Source organism: Lepisma saccharinum, chromosome 1, assembly GCF_977018435.1.
Source record: "Lepisma saccharinum chromosome 1, izLepSacc3.1, whole genome shotgun sequence".
Taxonomy (NCBI): domain Eukaryota; kingdom Metazoa; phylum Arthropoda; class Insecta; order Zygentoma; family Lepismatidae; genus Lepisma; species Lepisma saccharinum.
In genome coordinates, this window is record NC_139229.1 from 111355754 (window position 1) to 111380613 (window position 24860).

Here is a 24860-nt window from a genome sequence, read left to right on the forward strand (position 1 = left end):
AGTGCCTCCACCGGGTATCGAACCTGGGGCACCTTGATTACAATGCGACGATGATACTTCGGGGAGACCTGCACTAAGAAAGAAAAAGAAGGTTACAAAATACCATTAAAAGCCTTTCTATGAAACAGTATGGTGCCAAAAACCACAAAAGCAATTTTAAGCATGTTTTTTTTAAAAAATAAACTTTAAAAAATCGATTTAAATAAAATAATCCGATTAAAATAAAAAAATAATCAAAAATTATGTTTTTTAAAAATAAAAATCATTATTTTTATCCACCCTGACTAAATGTGCAAAACAAGAATGCAAATATGCACTTCATTACGCGCATTTTTTTTAATATCCGTGCCTTAAAATGTATTATTTTTTCTTAAATGAAAGCAGACGAGAACAAGAAATTGTCCAGTTTATTTCGTATTACAATATGTTCTAAAAGAAAACAATGTTAACGTTCAATTATAATTTGGCACACATAGGAGATGTACTATGTAGACATTAAGCGAAATATGCACGCTCAACCAGAATTTCTGGCACACAATTCCACACGCGTAAAACGTGCAAGCAAAAAATAAAGGGAAACCAGGGATGGCTTGGTAGCTGGTATTTGGTAGAGAAATGGGATCTTTTGCCAGAGACCAAAGTTCTACGCATTGTTAACGTTAATTTAAAAAGCAAGTACTGCATCTACTGAATATTTCATATCTACTCTATATGACAAATGTTTTGTGCAGTTTTGCCATTCGGGCTACGATTAGCGAAGAAACTTTCTTGCAAGAAATTCGCGTGACATGTACATATTTCTAGGAAAACATTTTTGTTACTAAGTGAAACAGTTTTTCTTGTGCGTAACGGAAGAATTAGAACGCACTGACCAGAAGGGGGAATACAATGAAGAAGAAAGTATGCCGAAAGAGAGAACGACAGGAAACAATCCACAAGAGTGGTAAGCAGATTGCCATCCATCCATCAAAGGTAAAACGGCGCTCTCGTTCACACAATACGCAGATGACACGCCAGGTATATCTGCTCAGGTGATATGCGAGCGAAAGAACAATTAAATGTTCCACAGCAGGTTACTGGCCAAGTAAAAGCTGACGCTGTTTAATGTTCATGAATATAATTTGCATATCACTCGCAATTGGAATATGAGTACAGAAGAAAGTGTTACTCGTAGTATGTCCAAAAGGAAACCCACATAGTGCTATAAATGATTACAACAACAGCGTTCAAGAATCTGAAATCTCGAAAGGAGCCGAGATTTCGCACGTTTGTATTGTGCGGTCTGGCATCGTCATGCTAAAACCTAAATCTTTCGTTGTGCTATTGTTGAATTGTACGTGAGAGCTCTTTTCTTTGGGAAAGTCAAATTTTAAATCTGCGATAGAGAGAAAGAACAGGAAAAGTAACAGAGAAGGAAATCGAGAAAAAAGCAAGAGAAGGAGAAGGGTGAAAAGCGAGAATGGGAAATGAAAGAGTAAAAAGGAGCAAGAATGAGCAAAAGGGAAATAATCTCTCTCTCCTTTTCTTATGAATCTCCTTCTCTCTCACACAACAGGAGCATCATGGGGTTTATGGGGTGGCCCTTTCTAAAGACACTCAAATGTCAACCTCTCATGCACAAAGTACACTTTGGACTTCATTTAGAAGACTAACGAGGCCATAGCGTCTGGACATACACCCAGTATAATCCCTTGTGGAGCTTGTGTTTGTGGTTGTTCTTTCTTCCATTCCATCTTATCACCACTCATCTTCATCTTCGAGATTAGCCAGAAGTGGCAGAAAAGCGAAGTAAAATAAACCAAATCAATCAATTAAGTTGCATCACAGTCGTTGGTCTTCTGTAGCTTCATCGATGATTCAAGCATGGTCGAGTGGTATTACATCTAACATTGTTAGTCATTCTATATAAATGAATTTATTGCACGGCACATGGTGTCTCAAATGTTTCTGCCTTTCATACCTTATGGTCAGATTATTACCATTAGCACTCTCTGGCGATCTGCGTTATTCAAAACAAACAAGCTTTGATACAACTTACGGCAAATTATCTTTGCCAATTTCTTATGCTTATTGCCTTTCTATGGTGGAATTTGACAAATCTGTTTACTTTGAATGCCTTCTTTGCATAACCAAATGCAGATTGCCATAATGTTCATTTCTCGTTACTGAACATAGAAATCAGACGAGCTTTAATGTTCATATAGAAAGGAAAAGCTACATTTCATTATTCGTCGTCGATGTCATGCAATAAAATCGCAATCAAAACAATAAAGCACTACAAACAGCATCTTTTTATTCGAAAAGTCTGTCTCATGCAAATTACTTTATGGCAAAGATTAAATTTTCGCCTGCAGCACAATTAAAAGTTGCCTGAATCTCGTTAGGAATGCATAATAAATGTCTCTTCAGATAACAAGAATTTCAACGAAATATGCTTCGAGAATGTTACGAGGCGTGCTCGTTAAAGTGGGGCAGGAGACTAAGTGAAAAGATAATTTATGAATCTGAATTCGCCGATGCTTTATGGGTAAACCTAACGCTATTTTTTTTTTTTTTTTTTTTTACTAAATTTCAGTGCACTATTTCTCTATGGTCTTCTGAGTTTTTGTTCTTAATAATTCATTCATTCATTATTTTCTGCCTAGGGGCAGGTCTTTCCTTGCAATCTCCATGCTGTTCGATCTTCAGCCCTTCGGTTTGTAGCAGCGTCATCAAGCATTTGGTATCTTCTTCTTCTTCGGATTTTCTTCCCCTTGACCATTCCTTCAATAGCATCCCTTAGGATACAGTTTCTTCTTGCCCCATTTATTTTTCTCTTCATGATTATCTCCAGCATTGATATCTTTTTCCCAAATCTTTCCAGCAGTTTCATTTCTCACTTTCCTGTCCATTTCACCCGTTCCATTCGTCTCCATAACCACATTTCCATAGGTTCCAGTCTCATTTCCTCACTTGTTCTCAGTGCTCATGTTTCCGCACCATATAGAGCTGCACTCCATACGAAGCATTCCATTAGTATTTTCCTCAGTTCACTGTTCATAGATAAACATAATATATTTGTCTTTCTATTGAAGGCTTCCTTCGCCATTGCTATTTTTACTTAAATTTCTAATATCAACTTTATTCTCATATGAGTACGTGTAAACGATCCACCTACCTCTAGATTTTGTTCAATTTGAACATTGGTCTCAACCAACACACATAATGCGTTGGTGAATTTCCCAAAGTTGCCTGCAAGCCGTGAGCGGGTGTGGCGAAGGGAATAATTTGTCACATTTATAAACATCACATGAAAAAGGTCTTACATTAAAAGAGGGACATAAATTAAGAGCATTTGAAAATAAAATCCTCAGAAAAATATTTGGACCTAAAAAGGATGAGGAGACATATGAGTGGAGAAGTTACATAATTTAGAACTCCATAACTTGTATTCATGTACAGATGTTATTAGAATAATTAAATCAAGAAGACCCAGGTGGGTAGGTCATGTGGCACGAATGTGAGAGGAAAGAAGAGTTTACAAGATTCTTGTTGGGAAACCTGATGATAAGAGACCTGTAGGAAGGCCAAGACAAAGATGCAGGGATAACATTGAGATGGACCTAAATAAAATCCGTAAGAATGGAAAATATTGGATTGATCTTGCCCAGGATAGGGACAGATGGAAGGCTTGTATTGCTGCAGCCATAAACCTTCGGGTTTAAGAAGGCTAGAGTATTACTTAGTTACATGAAAAAGACATATTGTATTGTCAAGTTTTTCTATCCCGTTTAGGGTAAATGCGCCATTGGGCTGAAGTTTGGGGCTTCTGCCACTGTCACTCAAGTAAATCCTCCCGTTAATCAAACTACCTAAAAGGTTACACATAATTCTGAATGTATTCTGAAACTTTCAATGTATGTAAAATATATTACTTCTTTCAAGATAGATTATATACAGGCGGGACCATCCGGAATATTCAACGACCACAGTTATGCTACGTCACTTGGAAACCTTTATTTTCAAAATAATGTTATTATTGTAAATTTTACAGTTCTATTCGAATTATTTTCCAAATGTACAGTGGCATGCACAAATATTACCAAGCAAATTCTAAATCACTATCTTATTCTGTTTGTTTTACGCAATGAGAGATTCAGCAATTGAAACAAAACGCCAAACAATCTGGTTACAACATCTGCAACAGCATACGTAGAAATTCATTCCTTAAAATCAGGTAGGATGCAAGAGCAAAAATTATAATAATCATGGATAATTTGCGGAGCAATATTTGTGCATCCCACTGTACATTAACTGAGGTTGAATAATTCTTTGGAAGACAAAACGGGGCTCCAGAACTGTTGCTTGAAGAAGCCTATAAGCCACGTCACACGAAAATCCTGAAACACAAAGTTATTCTACCTTCTACTTCGTCCATGGCAAAAAATAAACATTCCAGCAATTGCTTACGATGCCAGAGCCATCTATGGCCTGGGTGGAAGGGGAAAAAAAGACAGCGTCATTGTGCATTTGTATTGTCTTATAGCTAGTCATCCTGCCGGCATTTCTCCATTCTGTGTTGGAGTAGGAGGAGAAAAAGAACAAGAAATGCTGTGACCGACTGTAACTGTTTTTCTTGGATGCAATTACCGACACGCTGCACAGCTGGCATTTTGAAAATTGGCACAGGTGCACGATTAGGGCTTTTCGCGAATGATACACGTGTCGAACAAGTAGGTTCATCATGTACCTAGCACACTCTTACTGCCTGGGAAGTTCATAGCTAGTAATTACAATACTTACAATCTGAAAAGGTAGCCCCTAATGTATTGATTTTCAGTGCTAATTTTCAAATATGTGTGTAGTAAGTGTTGTGGCGGGGAAAGGCTTTAGTACAGGTGAAAGTTGTTATCACCAGTATTGCTGTTTTCACTATTATTATTATATTGTAGAATTGGTGGACCAACAAATTAAGTTGTTAATCTAATATAAATCTAATTCTCATGAGTGACTGATTTGATTTGGATTATCTTACTTTGCTTTTCTGCTAATCGCGACGATGAGAATGAGTGATGATATGATGAAATTGATGAAGGGACGCTCACAAAGAACACCAATGCCCAGGCTAAGATTCGAACCCGGAATTCCTGTCGTCGTAGCGCGCTGTGTTAACCAGTCCACCACGGAGGTCGGCTGTAATTCTCGTGAATTTCAATAAATAATACATGACAAACATTAGTTTTTGTTTGCTTTAGGTCAACTTTATATCTCTATCTACAGTTTAAAGTGGGATCCGAACCACTGTACCCACCGGGAATCGAACCCAGGACTCTTTGATTACAAGTCAAAATTTAAAGGGCGGGGCCCACCTGCTGAAAAATCATTTGGAATACCATTATGGGTAAGAAAGATAAGTTCATCATCCCCCTTTCTCCTTCGGTGCGCCGTTTATTTGAGTTTTGTGATGAGGAAATACGTAGTAAAACATATGCTACAGCCTTATCCTTCTGTTTGCTCGTCTATCTGTCCGTGTAAACTACGTATATCTCAGAAACTAAAAAACTACAAAAACGAAATTTTGTAGATTGGTAAACCTATCAAATAAAAATCCAAAGTGATGTAATGTCCGTGAGAGACAATCGAACAAGAAAATGTGAAGATCTAAAACTTCGTGTAAATGAAGTTTAGTACATTTTTACTTGTCCCGTCCATCTATCTGTGGGGACAGTCAACAATCGACTCATTTTTAATGCGGTGACATCTCCGAAGCCCGAAATTGTATAGAATTTATACGCTATTACTATATTTTCCCTTCTTGTGTTAAATACCAAAGGTTTTCCATTCATCTGTGTTCTGTTTATTTGAAACCTTGACAGTATCTAATACTTCTTTGCAACATATTTATAAAATTCGTTCTCTGCTAATATGTAACACTTCAGAGAATGTTTGCACACAAACGATGTGTGCGTCAAGTTATTGTAATTCATTATAAATAATTGTTTTCTCCCCACAGGACATGCGGGTGGCGGCAGACCGACTCCGGGTTCGAATCACTACAAGGTGTCTCCCGTCCCTGTTCCCAGGACGGAAGGTAAGACTCGTTGCTTCTATATCTTGGCCAAATACTGTTGCTAAGATCTTTATGCAGAGTTTGTTTCAAGGGTATTTTCGTTTAAACAGCGATCCGAACCATGGAAATGTACCTTTCCGTTGCTTCCCCGATGGCGTAGTGGTAACGTCGTCGCCTTGTAATCATGGGGTCCCGTGTTCGGATTACACTCGAAACTGAAGGTCAAGTCCCGACCTAAGAAAGGTGTCCTCTCGGGAATTAAACCTGTGAATCGTATATTGCAAATTTTGTATTTTTTTAGGCGGCTTTTATGCTTCTTTAGACTAATCGCTACGATGAGTGATAAGCTGACACTGATGATGGGACACACGCAACGGCGGTGATTAGGTTCCAAAACTGGGGACGGGGGGCAAGGTGCTAAAAATGAGGGGATGAGTTTACTTTCCCTTGGTAGATAATGTTTAGCGTAGTGCGGAGTCAAAAGTAAGGGGCAGCCCACGTAATCGCCGCCACTGGACACACAAGAAGTAGCACCATTGCCCAGACCGGGACTCGAACCGGGAACCTTCGAATAGCCAGATCGTGAGTCGACCATCCAGTGTGCTCCGAAACCATTGCGGCTACTGATTACAAGGCGACATTGCTAACTATCTGGGAAAGTCCCTTGATTAAACCTTACTAGAACAATACAAGAAATTACTTTGTCCAAAACAGTATAAAGAAACTAAAACCTATTAAGTATGTTATAACTTCCAAGCCTTTCAAGGATCTGATGGGCCACCTTCAGCACTGAAAACCTGAAAAGAAAAGAACAGTTGTATATATTATGCTGTCATAACGGAAAGTATAAGCGAAGACTACACTTCTACAAAAGCATTGTAACTAGCCGTTATTTCAAAGAGGAAAGTACAGTTTTGCAAAAATGTCATGTCAATTTATTTCACTACCGTGGATATGCACACGGGCATTAAGAAAAAGAGGTAGTGCTGCCCCTTACATTAATTTTCTTTATATTTAGGTTATTTGGCGTCACTTTTCTACCTCTTTGGTTAATCGCAACGATGAGAATCAATGCTAAACTTATTAAATGTAAGGTAGAGTAAATACAGGGTGATTCAAAAGTTCCTTAACACTCCCTATAAAGTGTAAAGGAGTTAGGCTGGGTACAAATGGTCATGATAGAAACAGGTTAGGTCAAGGGGGGAATCATATTGGTATCTTCCAAGCGGACGTCCGCTATATTGGTTGCCGCCTTATTGAATTCAACTCTTTCTTTTTTTCTTAATAGGAAGGGGGTGATGTGATACATATCAAATCAGGCTAGAATTTCACGACAAATTCAATGGTGAAGGTTTTTTTGCGTATCTTTAACCAGTAAAAAGTTATTAATGAATACTTGTACAGATTTCCTCATTTTCGAGATGTCACAAAAAAGCATTAAAATGCCTCTAACGCATCGAGATCATACTGGCGTCTAGCGTGAGAAGTACACGTGCCATTGCACATGATTTTAATCGGATACATCGACGAAGATTTGAGCATTATGAATGGTTGTCTCGAAGAATTACAGTGTGACCCTTCCATTGGAGTGAATTGGATTTCCATTCCTTTACAGTGACGAAGCTAGTGTTTATGTTCACCTATGTCTAGCCCCAAAGTTCGAATCGGGGACCTCTTACTTCCTAGCACCTTGCATATGAGGTTAACTCCGCTTTAAAAACCAGTGTTTGTCAACCACCGGGCCACGAGTAGTTCTCCTGAAACAGCTTTCCTCCAACTAATTTAATTAAAATCATATTAATTACATAGTTGCCAGTTTCTCGAGTATAATAACACAATCATCGATTTTACAAGTAATTGGAATATTTCGGTGTTCAAAATACATGTCAATGAAAATCAGCGCTTACCACATAAATTTAATGATATGAGCCCAAGGAAACAACAAGATATTAGATCTAGTGGTTGATAGAAAATTTAAACCTAATGTTATATTGGAAGTTTTCTCGGGATATCAGCCAGGTGATTTCCAGATAGGCTTCCGATAGGCCACCTTCATCGTGCCCATGGGCGTATATATAGTTCACGTAAGGGGGAGGGGGGTTCAACTTTTGGTATAATAAGGGTTGCTATATTTCATAAGTGAAAATCCGGGACACAGCCGACCTGAAGCTTGTTGGGGAGCGGGGGGGGGGGGGGGAGGTACTGGACCCGACAAAGTTGTGTGTATGTACATATCCATTTTCATATTCATATTGATATCACTGACATAGGCGTGCGCAGACCCTCTGATTAGGGGGGGCAAAAGCCTTGATGAGAGTTCAGTCTGGAAAGAAAAACCTCATTTTACCTCACTCTTTTAGTTTTATTGCATTGAGAGTGTGTGTGTCTATAATATTTATAGGCCTATATAATACATACGAGTATTATTTAAATACATTACATAATCAATTCATCCTCCACATAACAAATCAACAGCAAAAATGATATAAAGTGTCTCTGAAATGTGCGCGCACGTTTTGAACAATTTATTTATTGATTTGTTTTATTTTACTTCACTTTTTGTGCCACTTTTGGCTAATTTTTCAAAGATGGAAATTAGTGATGATATGATGAATGGACACTCACAAACATCCATGCCCAGGCCAGGATTCGAACCCGGGACCCCTGGCGTTGGAGCGCGATGTGCTAGCCATTCCGCCACGGAGGCCGGCCTCCGAACAATTGTTCCTGCATTTAAGACAAAACTGTTTAGCAGCAACAGTTTGAAGTTCTTAGTTGTTATTATCTCTCTCTCTCTCTCTCTCTCTCTCTCTCTTTCTTGTAGTAATTTACAATGCAGTCCAGAAGAAGTAAAATGCGAGCGAAGCGAGCAAGAAAAATTGCAAGAAGAATTTCTGATCCAAATTTTTGCAAACTGAAAACAATATTGATTTAATAGGGCAAAAAAATTTCATGGGGCGCCATGGCATTCTCTTTACTTTTTTTCATTTACATTGTTTGGCGCCGAGGGCCAACTCCCGGTAAAATTTTAAATTAAGTGGGCAATTACCCCTCTGTGCCCCACTGCAGGTTCTCTTGGCCGTCTGGAAGAAATAACGCAAGAAAGACGTAAAAACTAATACCATCTTGAGTGTTCCTTTGTCCTGCTACTCTTCGATTCGGCTAGCCTTGGTTTCTTTTACTTAAATGTTTGCCCCCCCCCCCCCCCCACCAGAATTGATTTCCGAACACTGTACCCCCTTTCCCCCGTAGTTGCTTTGAACTTTCATCAGCTTGAAAATATAATATCGTTTAATAACGGCAATAAGATTCCTCTACACTACATTTCTAGGTGAAAGTATAATGCAGGGGAATGGACATCTGGAAGGGGGACAAGGATGGCCACACTTTACCCTTTAGAAAACGAATGTCAATCTAAAAGTATATATTTCACACGTATAATTTGATTTCAGTTACAGTAATTTACATAAATTATTATAATGGGGATGCCGGAATGCGATAATTTCAAATTCAAGTGGTGTTTTTTGAGGGAACCACACTATTATCGGGGTAATATGCCCCATGGAAAAATACCTTGCTTGTCCCTCCGTGGAAAAAATCTGCGGACGTTCATGATTAGGAAGGACATTTTTTAAAAAATATCTCGTTTAGAATGCTGACATGTTCACAACATGTGCCCAACATAATCTTACACTGCATGAAAACAATTTGGTTAGAACAAGTGAAGATGTTTCAAACTTCCCACAGGTTATACAGTGAAGAAACTGAAGAGCTTGCTGAAATATTTCTCTTCTACTAGTAAATCCGTAGTTTCTATAATTAGTGAATACAATTCCACAAGCAACGCTACTTAATATTGATGCTTTCTGTTCATCTTGTGTCACATAACTTGAGAATGTTACGGTGTTTCCCTGGTTTTCTTGCACTGCGTTTTAAAATCCAAATTCCTTTAAGAAAACTCGAAGGAAAAAAATATAACTGATTTGACAGTCCCAATGCAGTTTCTTATCTCAAAAATTCCGAAACTATCAGGAAATTGCAGACATTTGGTCCGCAGTCCCATCTAGTGTGTGAAAGTACGTAATTTTCTTCCCTACCGTATCCCGTCCTATACGTCTGGAATTTAGGAGAATAAAGTAAGCCCGAAGAAATGTTTATGATCAAGCGGATATAACAGGTAATCTGGTAATTTTATTGAACCATAAGGGGGGATGGACCCGTTGAACCCCACCTTAAATACGTCCATGATCATACCCCTCCCACATTAAGATCATATAACCATACCCTAACTATTCTCTGCACTTCAATTCCTGAAGATGAGTGACGTTAGCTCTAGAAAGCTCGGAAACCTATCCGGAAATCACATGGCTGATATCCCGAGAAAACTTCATCTTTCGTCGCCAGGAAAGCTTTAAGAATTACTAATGTTATATTGTCAAAAAGCTTAGACATAATGGAACTACGTATTTCTCTGTACGATTATGTCATAATTATTCACTAATATTTCATTTCAACTGTGCATATTAATTAATGTTTATAAAGTTTAAAAAATTGGAAAGATTTTTACTAGTAAAATTGTTGGAACTGGGGCATCGACTTAAAAAAGCATTTTCCGGGCCGCGGTGTCAAAGGTTGAGAAACACTGGCTACAGGGCCCAGACTCTGTTCCTGGAATCTTTGGAGGAGCGAACGAAAATAAGTCTACGCAAGTGGTGACTCGAGAGGGCTCGACCAATGTACGCGTGAGAGAGGGTCGCCATTTGCAGGACATTGCACCGCTTTGCTTCGCCAACTCGCTTTTTCCTCAAAGCCCTGTCTAGTTCTCTGCACTTTTTGATTATATCTGCACTCACGCGTCTAAGTTCGTTACACAGTGCAACACCGACTCGTCTACTTCGTTGATATGATGTCAAGTAGTGTATTTGGTGTCTGTTACGTTTGCACCACGTTCTGGATCGATGCATTGTGTGGTGTATGGTCACGTGGTGCGTGCTAACTAATCAAATGGACGTTTGATTGATGGATTTGCTTTATTTTACTTCGCTTTTTGTGCCACTTTTGGCTAATTTGCTAAGACGGGGATGAGTGATGATGACATGATGAAATTGATGAATGAACACTTCATGCCCAGGCCGAGATTCGAACCCGGAACCCCTGGTGTTGTAGCGCGATGTGCTAACCACTCCGCCACGGGGGCCGGTATTCAATAGACGTTTAAAGCAGCAGACAGGCATTTGTTGAATCTTCTGAACTTGAACACCGATATTCGCCTACTTGTTTGAACGTCATTTCCTTGCAGCAGCTTGACATCGGGATACATCTGCACTAAACGGAGTGTCAAAAAGTGCAGCGAACTAGACGGGACCAATACTTCCACTCATCTCTCACATGTGTCACACCTATCATGTTCCAGCTCTTTTTCTCTCCTCTCATACACATACACAGTCACAGACACACACACGAGCATACATTGCTCAATATCAGGAATAAACGGTGTCATCATATGGGAAAGGAACCCAACCTGAACATTATCGGTTATCAAGAGCGGTGATTGCATTTTTTTCCTTGTCCTTTCCTTCTCCTTAGGCGAATTAATGGAAACACCAAACTGGAATGTCGCAAAAGAAACAAGGTTCCATTAAAGTTTTCTCTTGAGGGGAGAAAAAAAGAAAAAGAGTTAACGCCGCTCCTTTTGAAATAGGTTTCTCTGTCAAGAAGGCAAAAGTCATCGACCGCAAACAGCACCTTCCGATGTCTTCACGATGACTTCATGATCCTTCAAGAGCCATTTCCTCACTCAGAGGAGCTCTTGAAAGTGGATTCAAACAAGCTCTTGTTTTCATTCTAAGCAGCACATGATGAGTCTGAAATCATGGGAAATTAAATGACAGACTTTTGGGAGAGTTTTCAGTCAAATACCCTACTTTCACAACCAAAAGTTGCTGAGTTCCTATTCACTTAGTTACTTTTGCCACAACTAAAAGTTTTTGGCTTTTAAGCAGAGAGAGACTGTTACTAACTTATTTTTTTGCTGTTCATGCTCATAATCAGGAACACCACGCAGGAATAAAGAGGGCACGTTCTATTTTTTTTATATATATAAAGTGACTTTTACTTAATATTTATAATCAGTGCTAAACCTTGTCTACTAACAAAGTAAATTGTCCTTGCCTCACCCCAGTTTTGGCACTCAATCACCGCTACTGTATGTAATGATGAACAGAGGCACTTACGAAACCCTCACCGACGTAAGTTGTAGGAAATCCTAATTCCGCTGATAACAAATAATACTCGCGTAACAAAAACAAATGACATTGGATGGTATAAATAAAACAGCACTTACCCGTTCGTCACGTTTTTGGAGCACCTAACCCATTGAGCCGCGGTGGTCTAGTCAGTAGAAAGTTTGACTGCCACGTGGGAAACTCGGGGTGGGTTTGAATGTGTGGGGCCCTATCCCAATATCCCATAAATGTGCCTTCATGATGGCACGGTGCTATATGCACGGGGTCCTCCCGCAATATATTACTAACGGCTCCTTGTACATAAAATACACGTACTTGTGAAAGGAAATGTCAAAGCTTTTTCTGTTATTTAGTTCCTTCAGTGTATGTATGCGGGTGGAAAAATTTTATTTGAATTTTGTTAGCGTTGCTTTTCTGTCACTTTTGGCTAATCACGACGCTGAGGATGATGGTATGATGCAATGGAGGAAGGAATACTCACATAAAACACCCATGCCCGGATTCGATGTCTGCACCCCCGTCGTAGCACGATGTGCTAACGACTCCGCCAAAGAGGTTGGCATACCACTGGAGAGTTAGGTAGAATTGCATTGTACTTTTTACACACCCGGTCATAGAAAACTTACAACAATGACTAGGGCTTCGTCGTGCTGACCACACGTCACTCCGTAACTGGTAGGATGATAGCTCGCTCACCTCTGCTGAGGCATGTTGGAGTGAGGTTGGCAGTCGGTAGGTAGGCACTGGCCCTCACAGGCTGTTGCGCCATGGGTTACGGGGTTACATTTCATACAGAAGTTATGTAAAATCATGTACAGATGAAACTTTTTGATCAATCACTTTTGAAAGCTGTTTAAAAGAGACAATAATTCAGCAGGAAACGATGAACCAATACCAGTTTCATAATATTTCTGTAATTGCTTTGCTTTTGCTATCAGCTTGTCATAAGTTGGGTCGGGTATGCAGTAGTGTTTAGGTAAGTAAATCAGGTTTGAGGACCCCCAAAATACAGTCATTTCGTTCTATCCACGGAATTTTTGTCACTTGCTCCGCAGTGTTCGACTTCTATGTAAAGACCCGTCTCACCTCTTAACTCATGTACCACAGATCTAGGGAAGAAACACTTGCGATTAGAAATAAATTAATGTTCAGTTAGTGGTATGGCGGATTGAACAGAAGTTATTAACCGAAAACTATTGCATCTTAGCCAACTAAAAATCAGCAACAAATCCTTTTGCCTAACAATATTCCGGTGGTGTTTTCTTCTTTGCTCTGCAGCGCTGGACAAAGTACTACATTTATTGTTTTACATACACATATTTGAGTATGTAAAGGGCATGGCAAGGGCCCCCTAAAGGCTTGCTCATCTCCGGGCCCTCTGCACTGCGGGGTTTCGCGGTGTAGATCCCGCACTGTGTTCCTTTACCTTACCCCATTTCGTATGAATAAAAAGTTGAAAACTTGCTCATAGAGGGAGAACATACACAATGATTCGCGGGATTTCTTACATCCTAGCATCTTACATAGCCCATTCCACCAATGAGGTTAACCCCACTTCGAGTAATGTACAGACAGCGCATACGCTGTAGGAGAGAAACAATACTCCCAGCTCGTGCCTGCTCCAGTGGTGAGCATAGGTTGACATTTTTATGTAAATAAAGACCACACACCCAGAATTGAGCAGGTGTTTATATGTGCTTATGTCGCCGGTTCATACAAAATGCCGAATGGTCTATGAGAACAAAACCTTCAAAAACAAGAAGACAACGTCCAGAAAGTATCAATTATAATATAATAGAACTCATGAGCATCCTCACAGAGGCAGAATTCTAAAAGAATCTTAAAAAAACATGGCACCGACAGACTCATACAAGCCAAAGAAAATAAATGGTCATAACCTCAAACATACAAAACGGTCCTTCACAGGACCACAAAACACGGTTCTCCACAGAACCACCACAACCGACGGATATCAAGCGACAGTCGCAGATATCCTACAAACCACGTGCCAGGGGCGCCGACTTGTCAAAATTATTGGGGGGAGGCTTCTGATCACTGAAATAAATTATTGAATGACTCCCTCTCTCCCTTTTTTAAGTTTTGGTCTCAGTGTTTGGAATATCATAAAAGCCAATGTATTCGTCAAAAATATCAAATATCAAAGTTCGAATGCAGAATATTAATTGTCCATGTATGGATATGTCACAAGTTTCGTCACCATAATAGCAAAATATTCCCGACTTTTAATATCTGCTACCACGGAGCGCAAAACAGATCTCCCTAATATATCAATGATCTCGTTCTGAATGTCATGTGAGAGCCATTTGTAGCCCGAACGTCCCATCCACTACCCTAGTTCATGCACATCGTCTTTTCAAACTTTTTTTAGTAAAAATTTTAACAATACTCATAATTACATACTTAGTATATAGTAATAAGTCATGTGTTTTGCTGTCTCTGGTCATAGCCCCCCCCCCAAAGTTGATGGATTAGCGGTCTCAGCCCCCCCCCAAAGTTGATGGTTTAGCGGTCTCAGCCCCCCCAAAGTTGATGGTTTATAACATTTCAAATGTGTATTTAAAGTTAAGTTCATGTGGCACAATTCAGAGTAAACTAACTTTACAAGAGAAGCAAAATAATACATTAGATCCTCTTAAGCAAAATTATTTGGGGGCTCTGCCCCCACATCGTTAACATTGGGGGGGGCTCGAGCCCCTTCAAGCCCCACGGAGTCGGCGCCTATGCCACGTACACACCATCACCACCCCAAAGACGCAGCAACACAGACACAGGCCAAGGAAACAATACATCTACACCCAAAAGCCAAATGAACAGTCAGTCAGAGAATTCAGTTGTAAACTATGTGAAACTTTATTCGTAACAAAATTTAGAACATGCTCAATTTCTGAGCACTTGCTACACATGTGCACAAGGACATGCAGAGGACTGTCCAGAATTTTTAATGTTTCAGAGTGTAAACATCTGATAAGCCAATAGAACAATAATCACCCTCCCATACCCACCTAAGTTGAATTCTGAAAATTCCCGCCAAGTAAAAGAGGAAAATAACGGTGAGAAAATATATTCCCAGTGAGAGCAAAATAACTTTCTTTCCCTGATTGTGAGTAGATTTAGGGAAGCAAAAATTGTGAAATTAAGCATGGAAAATGGGAAATTCCCTGGTTTCCTTCATTCTTTATCTTCCTCTCGATTATTCTATGTCCCGCGATTTTCAACCACTTGGTTAAATCGCGACGATTACCTTAATCATTTCGAACACGCACTGGCTAGAACGGATGGATTCTTGAAGGGGTTCAGGAGAAGAATGTTTTCGTGGCTTTCTTCAGTTATTCAAAGAGAGGCGCATAGGATACCTTTAACGAAAGCCGCGTCTTACTTTTTGCAATGCCTAACGCTGCGGGTTCAGTCCTTCGATGGAACTTGTAATAATAATGGTTATGATTGTTAGCATACAATAATAACTATTATATACTTGCAAAAATAAACCAATTTCAATTTCCAATTATTATTATTATTAGCTAATATTACATATCCTTTGGTAGGCGTTCTACTCTACCCACCGGACGAGTGAATATCCACCATAATTGTTTTTTAAAATTATTTTTTTTACATTCTACACATCTTGCTCAATAAATTTTAGTCATAAAGTTTATGTTCCGAGATCTCTCAGATAAAAAAAAAATCCAATTTTGGGGATTTCGAAAAGTGTGGAAACATTTGTACTATGGATTAAATGGGAATATCAAAACATGGAGTTCTGATGTGCTTCATGAATTTTACATTTAATGTTTTCGATCTCATACAGTTTTTACGTTAGTTATTCTCATAGGTGTGCCCAAGGTGGGGGTTGGGGGGGGGGGGGTTGGTATGGTCGGTGTTCATCAGCTTGTGTTTGGCTCAGCATCTCTAAAAGAAATAACTTTAAATCCTGGAAAATATGGCAAAATACAGGGCAGACTACTAAAAATAATTCATAAACCACTCCTTTCGAAAATCCTTGGCACGCCACTGGCTATTCCGTTCGAATACTAACTAAATATTTGAACTAACTGAATACTTACGTACATGTTTTCAGTTCACGATTGAGAAGCCTAAGCACAATAGTTTCATTTGCTCCTGAGAATTTGAAATATGTCGTGCCAGTTGCAAGTACCGCAACTCGTACAAGCACAGAAAAAAGTAAATTCCTGCAACTTTCATTATAATTTAAATTTAATCCCGCATTTTATTGCAGGAACGTGAAGCACGTTGCGTTCCGTTGGAAGCACCTGAAAGTACGACGTCGACGTACGACGGGCAGAAAGAGATTTCGAATAACGTCGCTATGTGGCAGCACAAGAGCTTCTTCAAATCGAATTCAGGAAACTAGTGCTGCCATCGCGTGTCATTTTGTTAAAGATTCTTTCTCGTTCGGTCTAGTGCAGCGTTTCTCAATCTCCAGGTCGCGGCCGAGTACTGGGCCGTGGAATTAATGTACCGGGTGTTTCAAAAATAAATGAGGAGTTACAAAAAATGTATCGCAAGTAAACAATTGAACTTATGTTAATGAAATCAGTTCAGAACGATCGAGGAACGCAAACAGTTTGTGCGTGTGCGTTTTGTTAAGCTGAGACCTCACATTCCTGCCGCTAGGCGACACTTAAATCACCCACATCACTCACATCGCTCAAAGTGTTTTGTGCAATGTTTTGGTCCCCAAGATCACTGGACCTTACCCCGTGTGACATCTTTTTGTGAGGTTTCATCCAGGGATGCCCACAGGTGGGGATTTTGTCGAAGACTGCGCCATCCATTTTTTTGGGGGGGGGGGATTTTTTGCCTTCAAATAATACAAAATTCAATTATATATTTTTCTAAAATATATGTAAAAAATACACTTTAAATGCACCATATTTAATCCATTAGCTGAAGAAAAGAAAGTATTTAGGGGCAGGGGTGCCCACAGGTGGGTTTGTGGACGCATGGGTCCAACCAACTTTGGTGGGGGGAGGGGAATGGAAATTTGACGTGAACAATATAGCATTGGATTTAAATTGAGTTATGTTATCAATTAACCATTGCTGCTTTTTAAATAGCAATTTGTGGTCTTCCAAGGGAATTGTGACGGGTAATATGTATTATTGGGAAGGGGAGCAATATCCAACTCTTACATTAGGTCATAAATTGGCACGTGGATTCTGCGGGGATTGAGATTTAAACGTTGAACGTTGGGGAAGGGGGAAGCAATATAAAACTCTTGAATATTAGCGTTAAGTCTTGGCGGGTGTTTTAGTTAGGGGGGTTTGAGTATTAAATTAGAGTGGGGGAGATATGAAGCTCTTGATAAAGCATTAAATCTTAAGATTGTGAAGGGATTTCTGTAGTGGTGGGGGGAGAGTTCGTATAATATATTTTGACGACTATATTTAGCAAATGGTAGTATCCACACGTTTTCGGCGCCGAACGTACGAAAAGAGAAGCTGGAAAAGAGTAAATATCTCGAGATCCTAAGGAAAGTATTGACACCCTAGTAAATTAATATTCTTGAAAACCTGCAAAGAAATGAATGTAAATTTTTTCTTCAAACTCGGGACCTTGGACGCCGTAGCGCCTTGCGCTAACCACTCCGCGCCACGGAGATCGACTGTGGTGAAAATATTCTAATGTATACCTAGGTATTCAAAATGCAACGAGCCAATGAAAATCAGCACTTTCCGAATTATATTTAATGGATTTGGCCTTAGAAAATCATAAGATTGCAATCGATCCCAACAATTTTATTTTCAATCTTTCTTTTTTAACTTTTCAATCGATCACACAACGAGAAGTACAAAGGTAATTTCGTAGACAGAAAGAAGTACCAATGTCTATCTTCCATCACGGCAACTCTTCTATCTAGTCTCATCAGTGGCAGAGCGCGTTAAGTATTCATTAAGGTCAGGATTTTTATATAAAAGCTGGCAAATATGTGCATAAAAATAAACCGAAGAGTAACTGATATATGTAAAAATATGTACGATAATTGTATTCAAGTACAATATTTTTCGAAAAATTCGGTACATTTTCTTAATTTCTGAACTATTTTTTGGGTTCGTGCGTATTTCTCAGAAAGTCCGTCAGGGGCACCACTTGACGTGCTCATTTGCAGCCTCTATTTTCTGAACCAAAAGGAACTATTTGAGAAATGTGGTAGTAGAGAAAAACAAAGTCAACAAGAAGTTTAAATATGGCTTTCCGATGACACAGTGGTAGCGTCATCGCCTTGTAATCAAGGGGTCCCGGGTTCGATACGCGCTGGAGGTACATAGTGGTTCGGATCCCACCATAAACTGTAGGTCCAGTCCCGATTAGCCTTTCGGTGCATAAAGTGGATTTAAAACAATCAACCAAGGAGTCGAAATTTTTGCCATGTGATTTTCGTGGCATAAAACAAAAAGTGAAAGTAAGGCAACGTGACAGCCACAATTAAATAAAAATTGCCCAACTTTTAGAGAAATTAGATTTCGAATTCTACAAAATATGAAATGTCATGACATGTATATCGCTCCTAACATTGAAAATCGTCTATATTCGTCACTTTTACTTGGCTACATGCAAAGGAAAACATATGCAATTACTAGAGCCCGGATATTGCCAAATTGGTTATTTCGCATTGGCATTTTTGTTATTTAGCGTCGCTTTTCTGCCACTTTGGCTAATCGTGGCGATATGACAGGCGTCATAGCGTCCTGTACTAACCCCTCCGCCACGGAGATCGACAGTTGTTTTCTTCCTTCGATCAGATTCGTATGCTTGCAGTGCCATATGCGCCGACTCTGGGGGGGGGGGGGACGTTTCTCATTCGCGAAAGTTTGTTCTGTGCCTTTTTGTTTAGGTTTCCCAACAGGCAGATTCAGGGCCCTACTTTTGACGGCCAGAACTTAACAACAAATATTCAATGAACTAACTAACTAACTCTCTAGCCTTCATAAACCCGAAGGTTTATGGCTGCAGCAACACAGGCCTTCCATCTATCCCTATCTTGAGCAAAAATATATACTCTTTTCCATCCCTTCCGATTTCCTTTAGGTCCATCTCAACGTTGTCCCTCCATCTTCGTCTTGGTCTTCCTACAGGTCTCTTACCATCAGGTTTCCGAACAAGAATCCTGTAAACTCCTCTTTCCTCTCCCATTCGTGCCACATGGCCTGCCCATCTAAGTCTTCTTGATTTAATCATTCTAACAATATCTGGACATGAATACACATTATGTACTTCTAAATTATGTAACCTTCTCCACTCACCTGTCTCCTCATCCCTTTTAGGTCCAAATATTTTCCTAAGGATCTTATTTTCAAATGGACCAAGTTTCACATCCAAATAATTCTATAGGCAAAATTACTGTTTTGTATATTTTAACTTTTAGTTTCTTAGATATTAAACGAGAAGACAAAAGTTTATGAAGAGAAAAGTAACATTCATTTCCTGAATTAAGCCTACTTTTTATTTCCTCTTTAATATTATTTTCATTTGTTAGTATTACTTCTAAGTACATGAATTTGGAAACTGATTCAAACGAGTTGTTATCAATAATTAGATTTTGATTATTACCTAACACTTGGTTTCGGCCTGTAGTTTTCTCTTTGTTAACTTCCAAACCTCTCTCTCTCGTTTTTTTTTTAAAAATATTTTAGCATTATTTTTAATTGTATTTATATCATCCTCTAATAAGTCTACATCATCTGCATATACTAACAACTGAGTCACATCGTTTAATTTTAGTCCTTTGTTAGTTTCTTTTACCTTCCTAACAGCATATTCTAAGGCAAAATTAAAGTTCAATGGAGATAATGCGTCTCCTTGTTTTAACCCATCATCAATTGTAAATTTGTCAGACACATTAATACCCACACGAATTTTACTTTCTGTTTCACTCGTGCATACTTTTATCATATTAACAAGCTTCTTGGGTATTCCAAACTCGAATAATATATTATATAATTTATCTCTTTTGACCGAATCATATGCTTTTTTGAAATCAATGAATAGCTGATGGACATTTTGATTATATTCCCACTTTTTCTCAAGTGTCTGTCTGATGTGAAAAATTTGATCTGTAGTTGATCTATTACGTTTAAATCCACATTGATAATCACCTATAATTTCATTAGCATATGGGGTTAGTCTTGTTAAAAGAATATTCAATAAACAGAGAAAGAAAATAGATTGCAGCCTTGACGCCATATTCAAGGTGCACAGTAAGTGGCAACTAGAAAAAATAACTCACCCGCCCCTTGAGAGGAAGCCTGTCCGTCACTGTTTTTCTCCTTATATCCTCCCCTGCAGTAGCGAAGCGTGGTCTTAAGAGGAAGGAAAGCAATGCAGTACTCCGAAAAATGGGGGGGGGGTATATAAATTATACAGTCCATTGCCCCAGTTTTTCTAGGAAAGAAAGGACATTTTAAATAATAATAATATATCCATGAACTCCTCTCTCAACGGCCATACTGCTAAGTTCAAAATTCTTGTCACGTTATTGATAATAAAATACTTGCTATTACTTACAGCTTCCCGTACGAAATTTGAAATATTCATGTTTGTTTCACAAAAGAGAACACTCACTTCAACCACTCGTTCTTCCCACATAAATGGAAAATATTCCGAAAAGCTCAGAAGCTAACAGAAAAGTGATGTCAACCTCGTTGTAAAAATTAATGTTCACGGGGGAGTAATAGAACTGACTTGAAGCTTAAAATTAATTAAGCTTTCGAATAATAGGCCATTACAATAGGAAGAACATGCGCTGTTTCTTCTTTTTAATAATGTATTATATTAATAAAAATAATATTTCGAGTTGGATAGCATTTATGACTTAACGTTTTTGCTATTTGCAGGTCTCAGAAGAGAGTTTCATTGCTTTTTTTTTACATACGTTTTATCAAAAAAAACATCAGTTCATTGTTTGTATGAAAACTTACGATAAATATAGTGTAAATTATTTGGTAGTTGTCAACACTGGCGTGCGTTGTAATTTGAGACAAGAGAAGTGTGAAGCGGACAACAGCCAGCTGTTCTGCAGATTCCAGCGCTCCCCAGTGCCGGAACACCATGTTTGTCTTAATCCCTGAACGTCGACATTATTGACACGTTTTACAAATCTTGAAACTCAAAGTAATGCTTTAAAGTTTATCTACATGGAATTTGGAACAGTTATAATAATTTATTTCAATAATTCTGTGTTTATAATAAAGCAAATATACATCTTCGAGATCATGTTAACACTTATATGTTTTCTGATAGTAGTGTCTGCTTTCTGCTTGGCTCGGGTGTTTTCGAGAAGCCGAAAAGCTCCGAAAAGCAGAGCTTTTATTAGTGGTTTGGGGACCGTACCTTCACCAGCATCTACCCTTCGCCATATGATACTTGAGAAGCGTTGGTTTCCCGCACAGTGGCTGCAAGCAGAGAGGTTGCTGCTTGCCAACGGGCTGCGGAGAGAATTTGCGGCCGTAAAATTTCGCGAAATCGAGTGCGATAGAAAATAAATAATGCACTCAACGTTAAGTACATTAAATAATATTTTAATTGTGCAAGCAGTGCTTGCATTGCTTGTACTATATCTTCGCCACTGCTCCCCTGGGACCGAGCGCGTTGAACCCTACACCTATAGTCTCGATATCGAAGATTGCAAGTACGTACAATGTCAGGTGATCAAGAATCGTGTCGGGACTTGAACTCCCCCACCCTCCCCCCACCATCATTGTTAATGTGCTTAGTGTGCGTTGTAGAAGTGTTCATACACAAACTTTAGACCTCTGTATCACGAAGTCGGCAATTTTGGCCCTCAATATCTCGAACCTTGGTAAGTCGAAATCCTTGATACCTCGATTTTTTCTCTTCCCCCTCAAATTCGAGTTATCAAGGTTCCACTGTAATAATTCATGATATCGCAGCCGACAGTTCTGGTGCGAAAGCTTGTCTACCATGGGTTCCCATTCATCAATTTCATATCATCATCATTCATCCCATAGGACGGAAGTTGCCGAAAACTGAACAAAACAAAACACAAAAAATTCAGAAATCATCGAAGGTACAAATATGAAAGATCCGCGAGATATCAATTTGATGGACTATACCGGCCCTAAGGGACATTTACGCCAAGGGTTATTAGTAATCGCGATTAGAGTATTTACGAAACTACGAGCACTATAAAGATAAGAATAGGTTAATCCCAGGCGTTGCAGCTATAACATAAAACCAAAACAAATAGCGTGTACGGTAACATACAACATCCATATAGTTAATACTCCAAATTATCAATATGGGTACATTTTTACAGAATGACATAAATCACGAAACATGTAATTTTCCTTGATGTAACAACACTCCCTACACATAAGTTTCGTACTCAGTGGCGTTATCCATGACTTTCTAAAGGGAGAATATGGTCATAGGGGGACCCCTCCCTTAACAATTTCAAGTAACTTTTAGGCCAAGATATGCAGTGGCGTCTCGTGGCCTCAAATTTGGCCGGGGCTTATTTTTTAAAGAATTTAAAATATAATGACAATTCACATGATGTACAAAAAATAGGTATTTTTCTTCTTCTGGACTTATTTTTTAAAAAAAGTATTTAAAAGGTAATTACAATTCATATGAATTACAAAAAAACAGGTATTTATCTTCCTCTAAACTACAAAATTGGACTTATTTTTTTAAAGAATTTAAAATATAATGACCATTCACATGAATTACAAAAGAAACAGGTATTGCTGTGAAACATACCTTTCTACGAACGTTGGTTCTCATTTAAACAAGAACTGTGCTCTCCTGTTCTTCTGGTCAGCAAATGCTCTATGTTTGCAATGTATTCTTTCTCTATTGTAAGCACTGCCAAGGCATTGAGTCTGTCTTGTCCCATTGCATTTCTTAAGCAGGTTTTAATACGTTTCAATGTGCTGAAACATCGTTCAGATTCAGCTGTTGCCACTGGAGTTGTTAAAATTATGTTTGTCATTTTTACTGTTTCTGAAAAGGTATCCTCTAAATCATTTTCAATGAAAAACGAATGCAATGTACTGATAGAGTTTAAGTTTTTTAAACTCTTCACTACAATAAAGAACACGAAGTTCACTCTTTAGTTTTCCCTCTTCTATGAAGGGATAATATTTGGCACAATTCTTACACGAATCGTCGAGAAAATCAGACTTCCTCCAGTCATTGAATGCCAACAAGAAATCCACTTTGTTCATAGCGAATAAAAGCCACCACAACGCTACACTACAACACGCGGGATCGAACGAACGCGACGCGACGGAACTAGCCCCGAATCAACACCCAAACCCATTGCACTCCCCCCTCGCTCTCTCTGCTAGCACGTGACCTTCACTGTAGCGTGTAGCGTAGACCACGCCTTCCTCTGCGACGAGCCCCGAGACCAATAACTGACATCAATGCCGCTAGGAGCGCTGTCGTATCCATTGCAGCAGACGATGAACTTACGTGGGTAAAAATCGCCTTTTAAAAGATTGTGTGATAGTTATGTATTATGGTGATTGAAAATTACGTCAATACGTCTGTTTCTCTTTAGGGGCTAAGCCCTGGAAGCCCCAAGGGACGAGACGCCACTGAAGATATGTCAGAGAGTTATTTATATTTATTTATATAGTTTTTTTTAAATACCTATATTTTTTCTACATTTCCAATATATATATCATTTTCTATTTCGTGGTCCTTTTCAAAATGCTTTCTCTAGTGCGCGTCTCGCCATAGCTGGAGGCCAGTGGCGGCGATTGGGTTCCAAAACTGGGGAGGGGGGGGGGCAAGTTGCCAAAACTATGTTAGATAAGCTATAGCATAGTGCAGGGGCAAAAGTTGCAAAATCCACCTAATCGTCGCCACTGGTTCTAGTTCCCCAAGCCACCGCTAATCCGGACCAGCTTGCTGGTCTCAATTCCATGTGTCACGAGTCACGTTTTCGAAGTATCTCCAGCTAACTTCGGGCTCTAGTTAGCAAGCCTACCAAAAGCGTGGAAAGTGAGCCAGAGGTGCCATAGGTGATGGTTTGAAATGACGCTAGCAGGGTTGTTAAAGGTCCAGAAACCCCTAAATTCTAATGATTTCCACAACAGGACCGGAACGTTTTTGCTCGCACATTTTAAATTCGGTCCAAGTTTAATTTTGTTCATTTGCAAAAAGGTTCCTGGACCGTATTTAAATTGATCCGGAAGAAAGGTTCCTGGATGGTATTTAAATTGATCCGGAAAAAAAGGTTCCTGAACCGTATTTAAATTGATCCGAAAAAAGGTTCCTGGATGGTATTTAAATTAATCCGGAAAAAAGATTCCTGGACCGTATTTAAATTGATCTGGAAAAAGGGTTCCTGGAGAGTATTTAAATTGAACCGGAATAAAGGTTCCTGGACCGTATTTAAATTCATCCGGAATAAATGTACCTCGACCATATTTAAATTCATCCAGAAAAAAGGTTCTTGGACCGTATTTAAATTGATCCGGAAAGAAGGTTCCTGGACCGAATTGAAATACTTTAGACATAAAAAGGTTCTTTACGGCCCAGAACCCATTTACGCT

At 39.1% G+C, this 24860-nt stretch overlaps 1 protein-coding gene across 1 annotated transcript in view; it reads left to right on the top strand.

The window, feature by feature from the left end:
* Positions 1-24860, top strand: part of LOC145999283 (proton channel OtopLc-like) — a 144877-nt gene that overhangs the window by 13417 nt on the left and 106600 nt on the right. The window contains exon 2 of the mRNA XM_083136228.1: positions 5993-6070. Within this exon, the coding sequence (XP_082992354.1) occupies positions 5993-6070 (78 nt within the window). The remainder of the gene's footprint in view (positions 1-5992; positions 6071-24860) is intronic.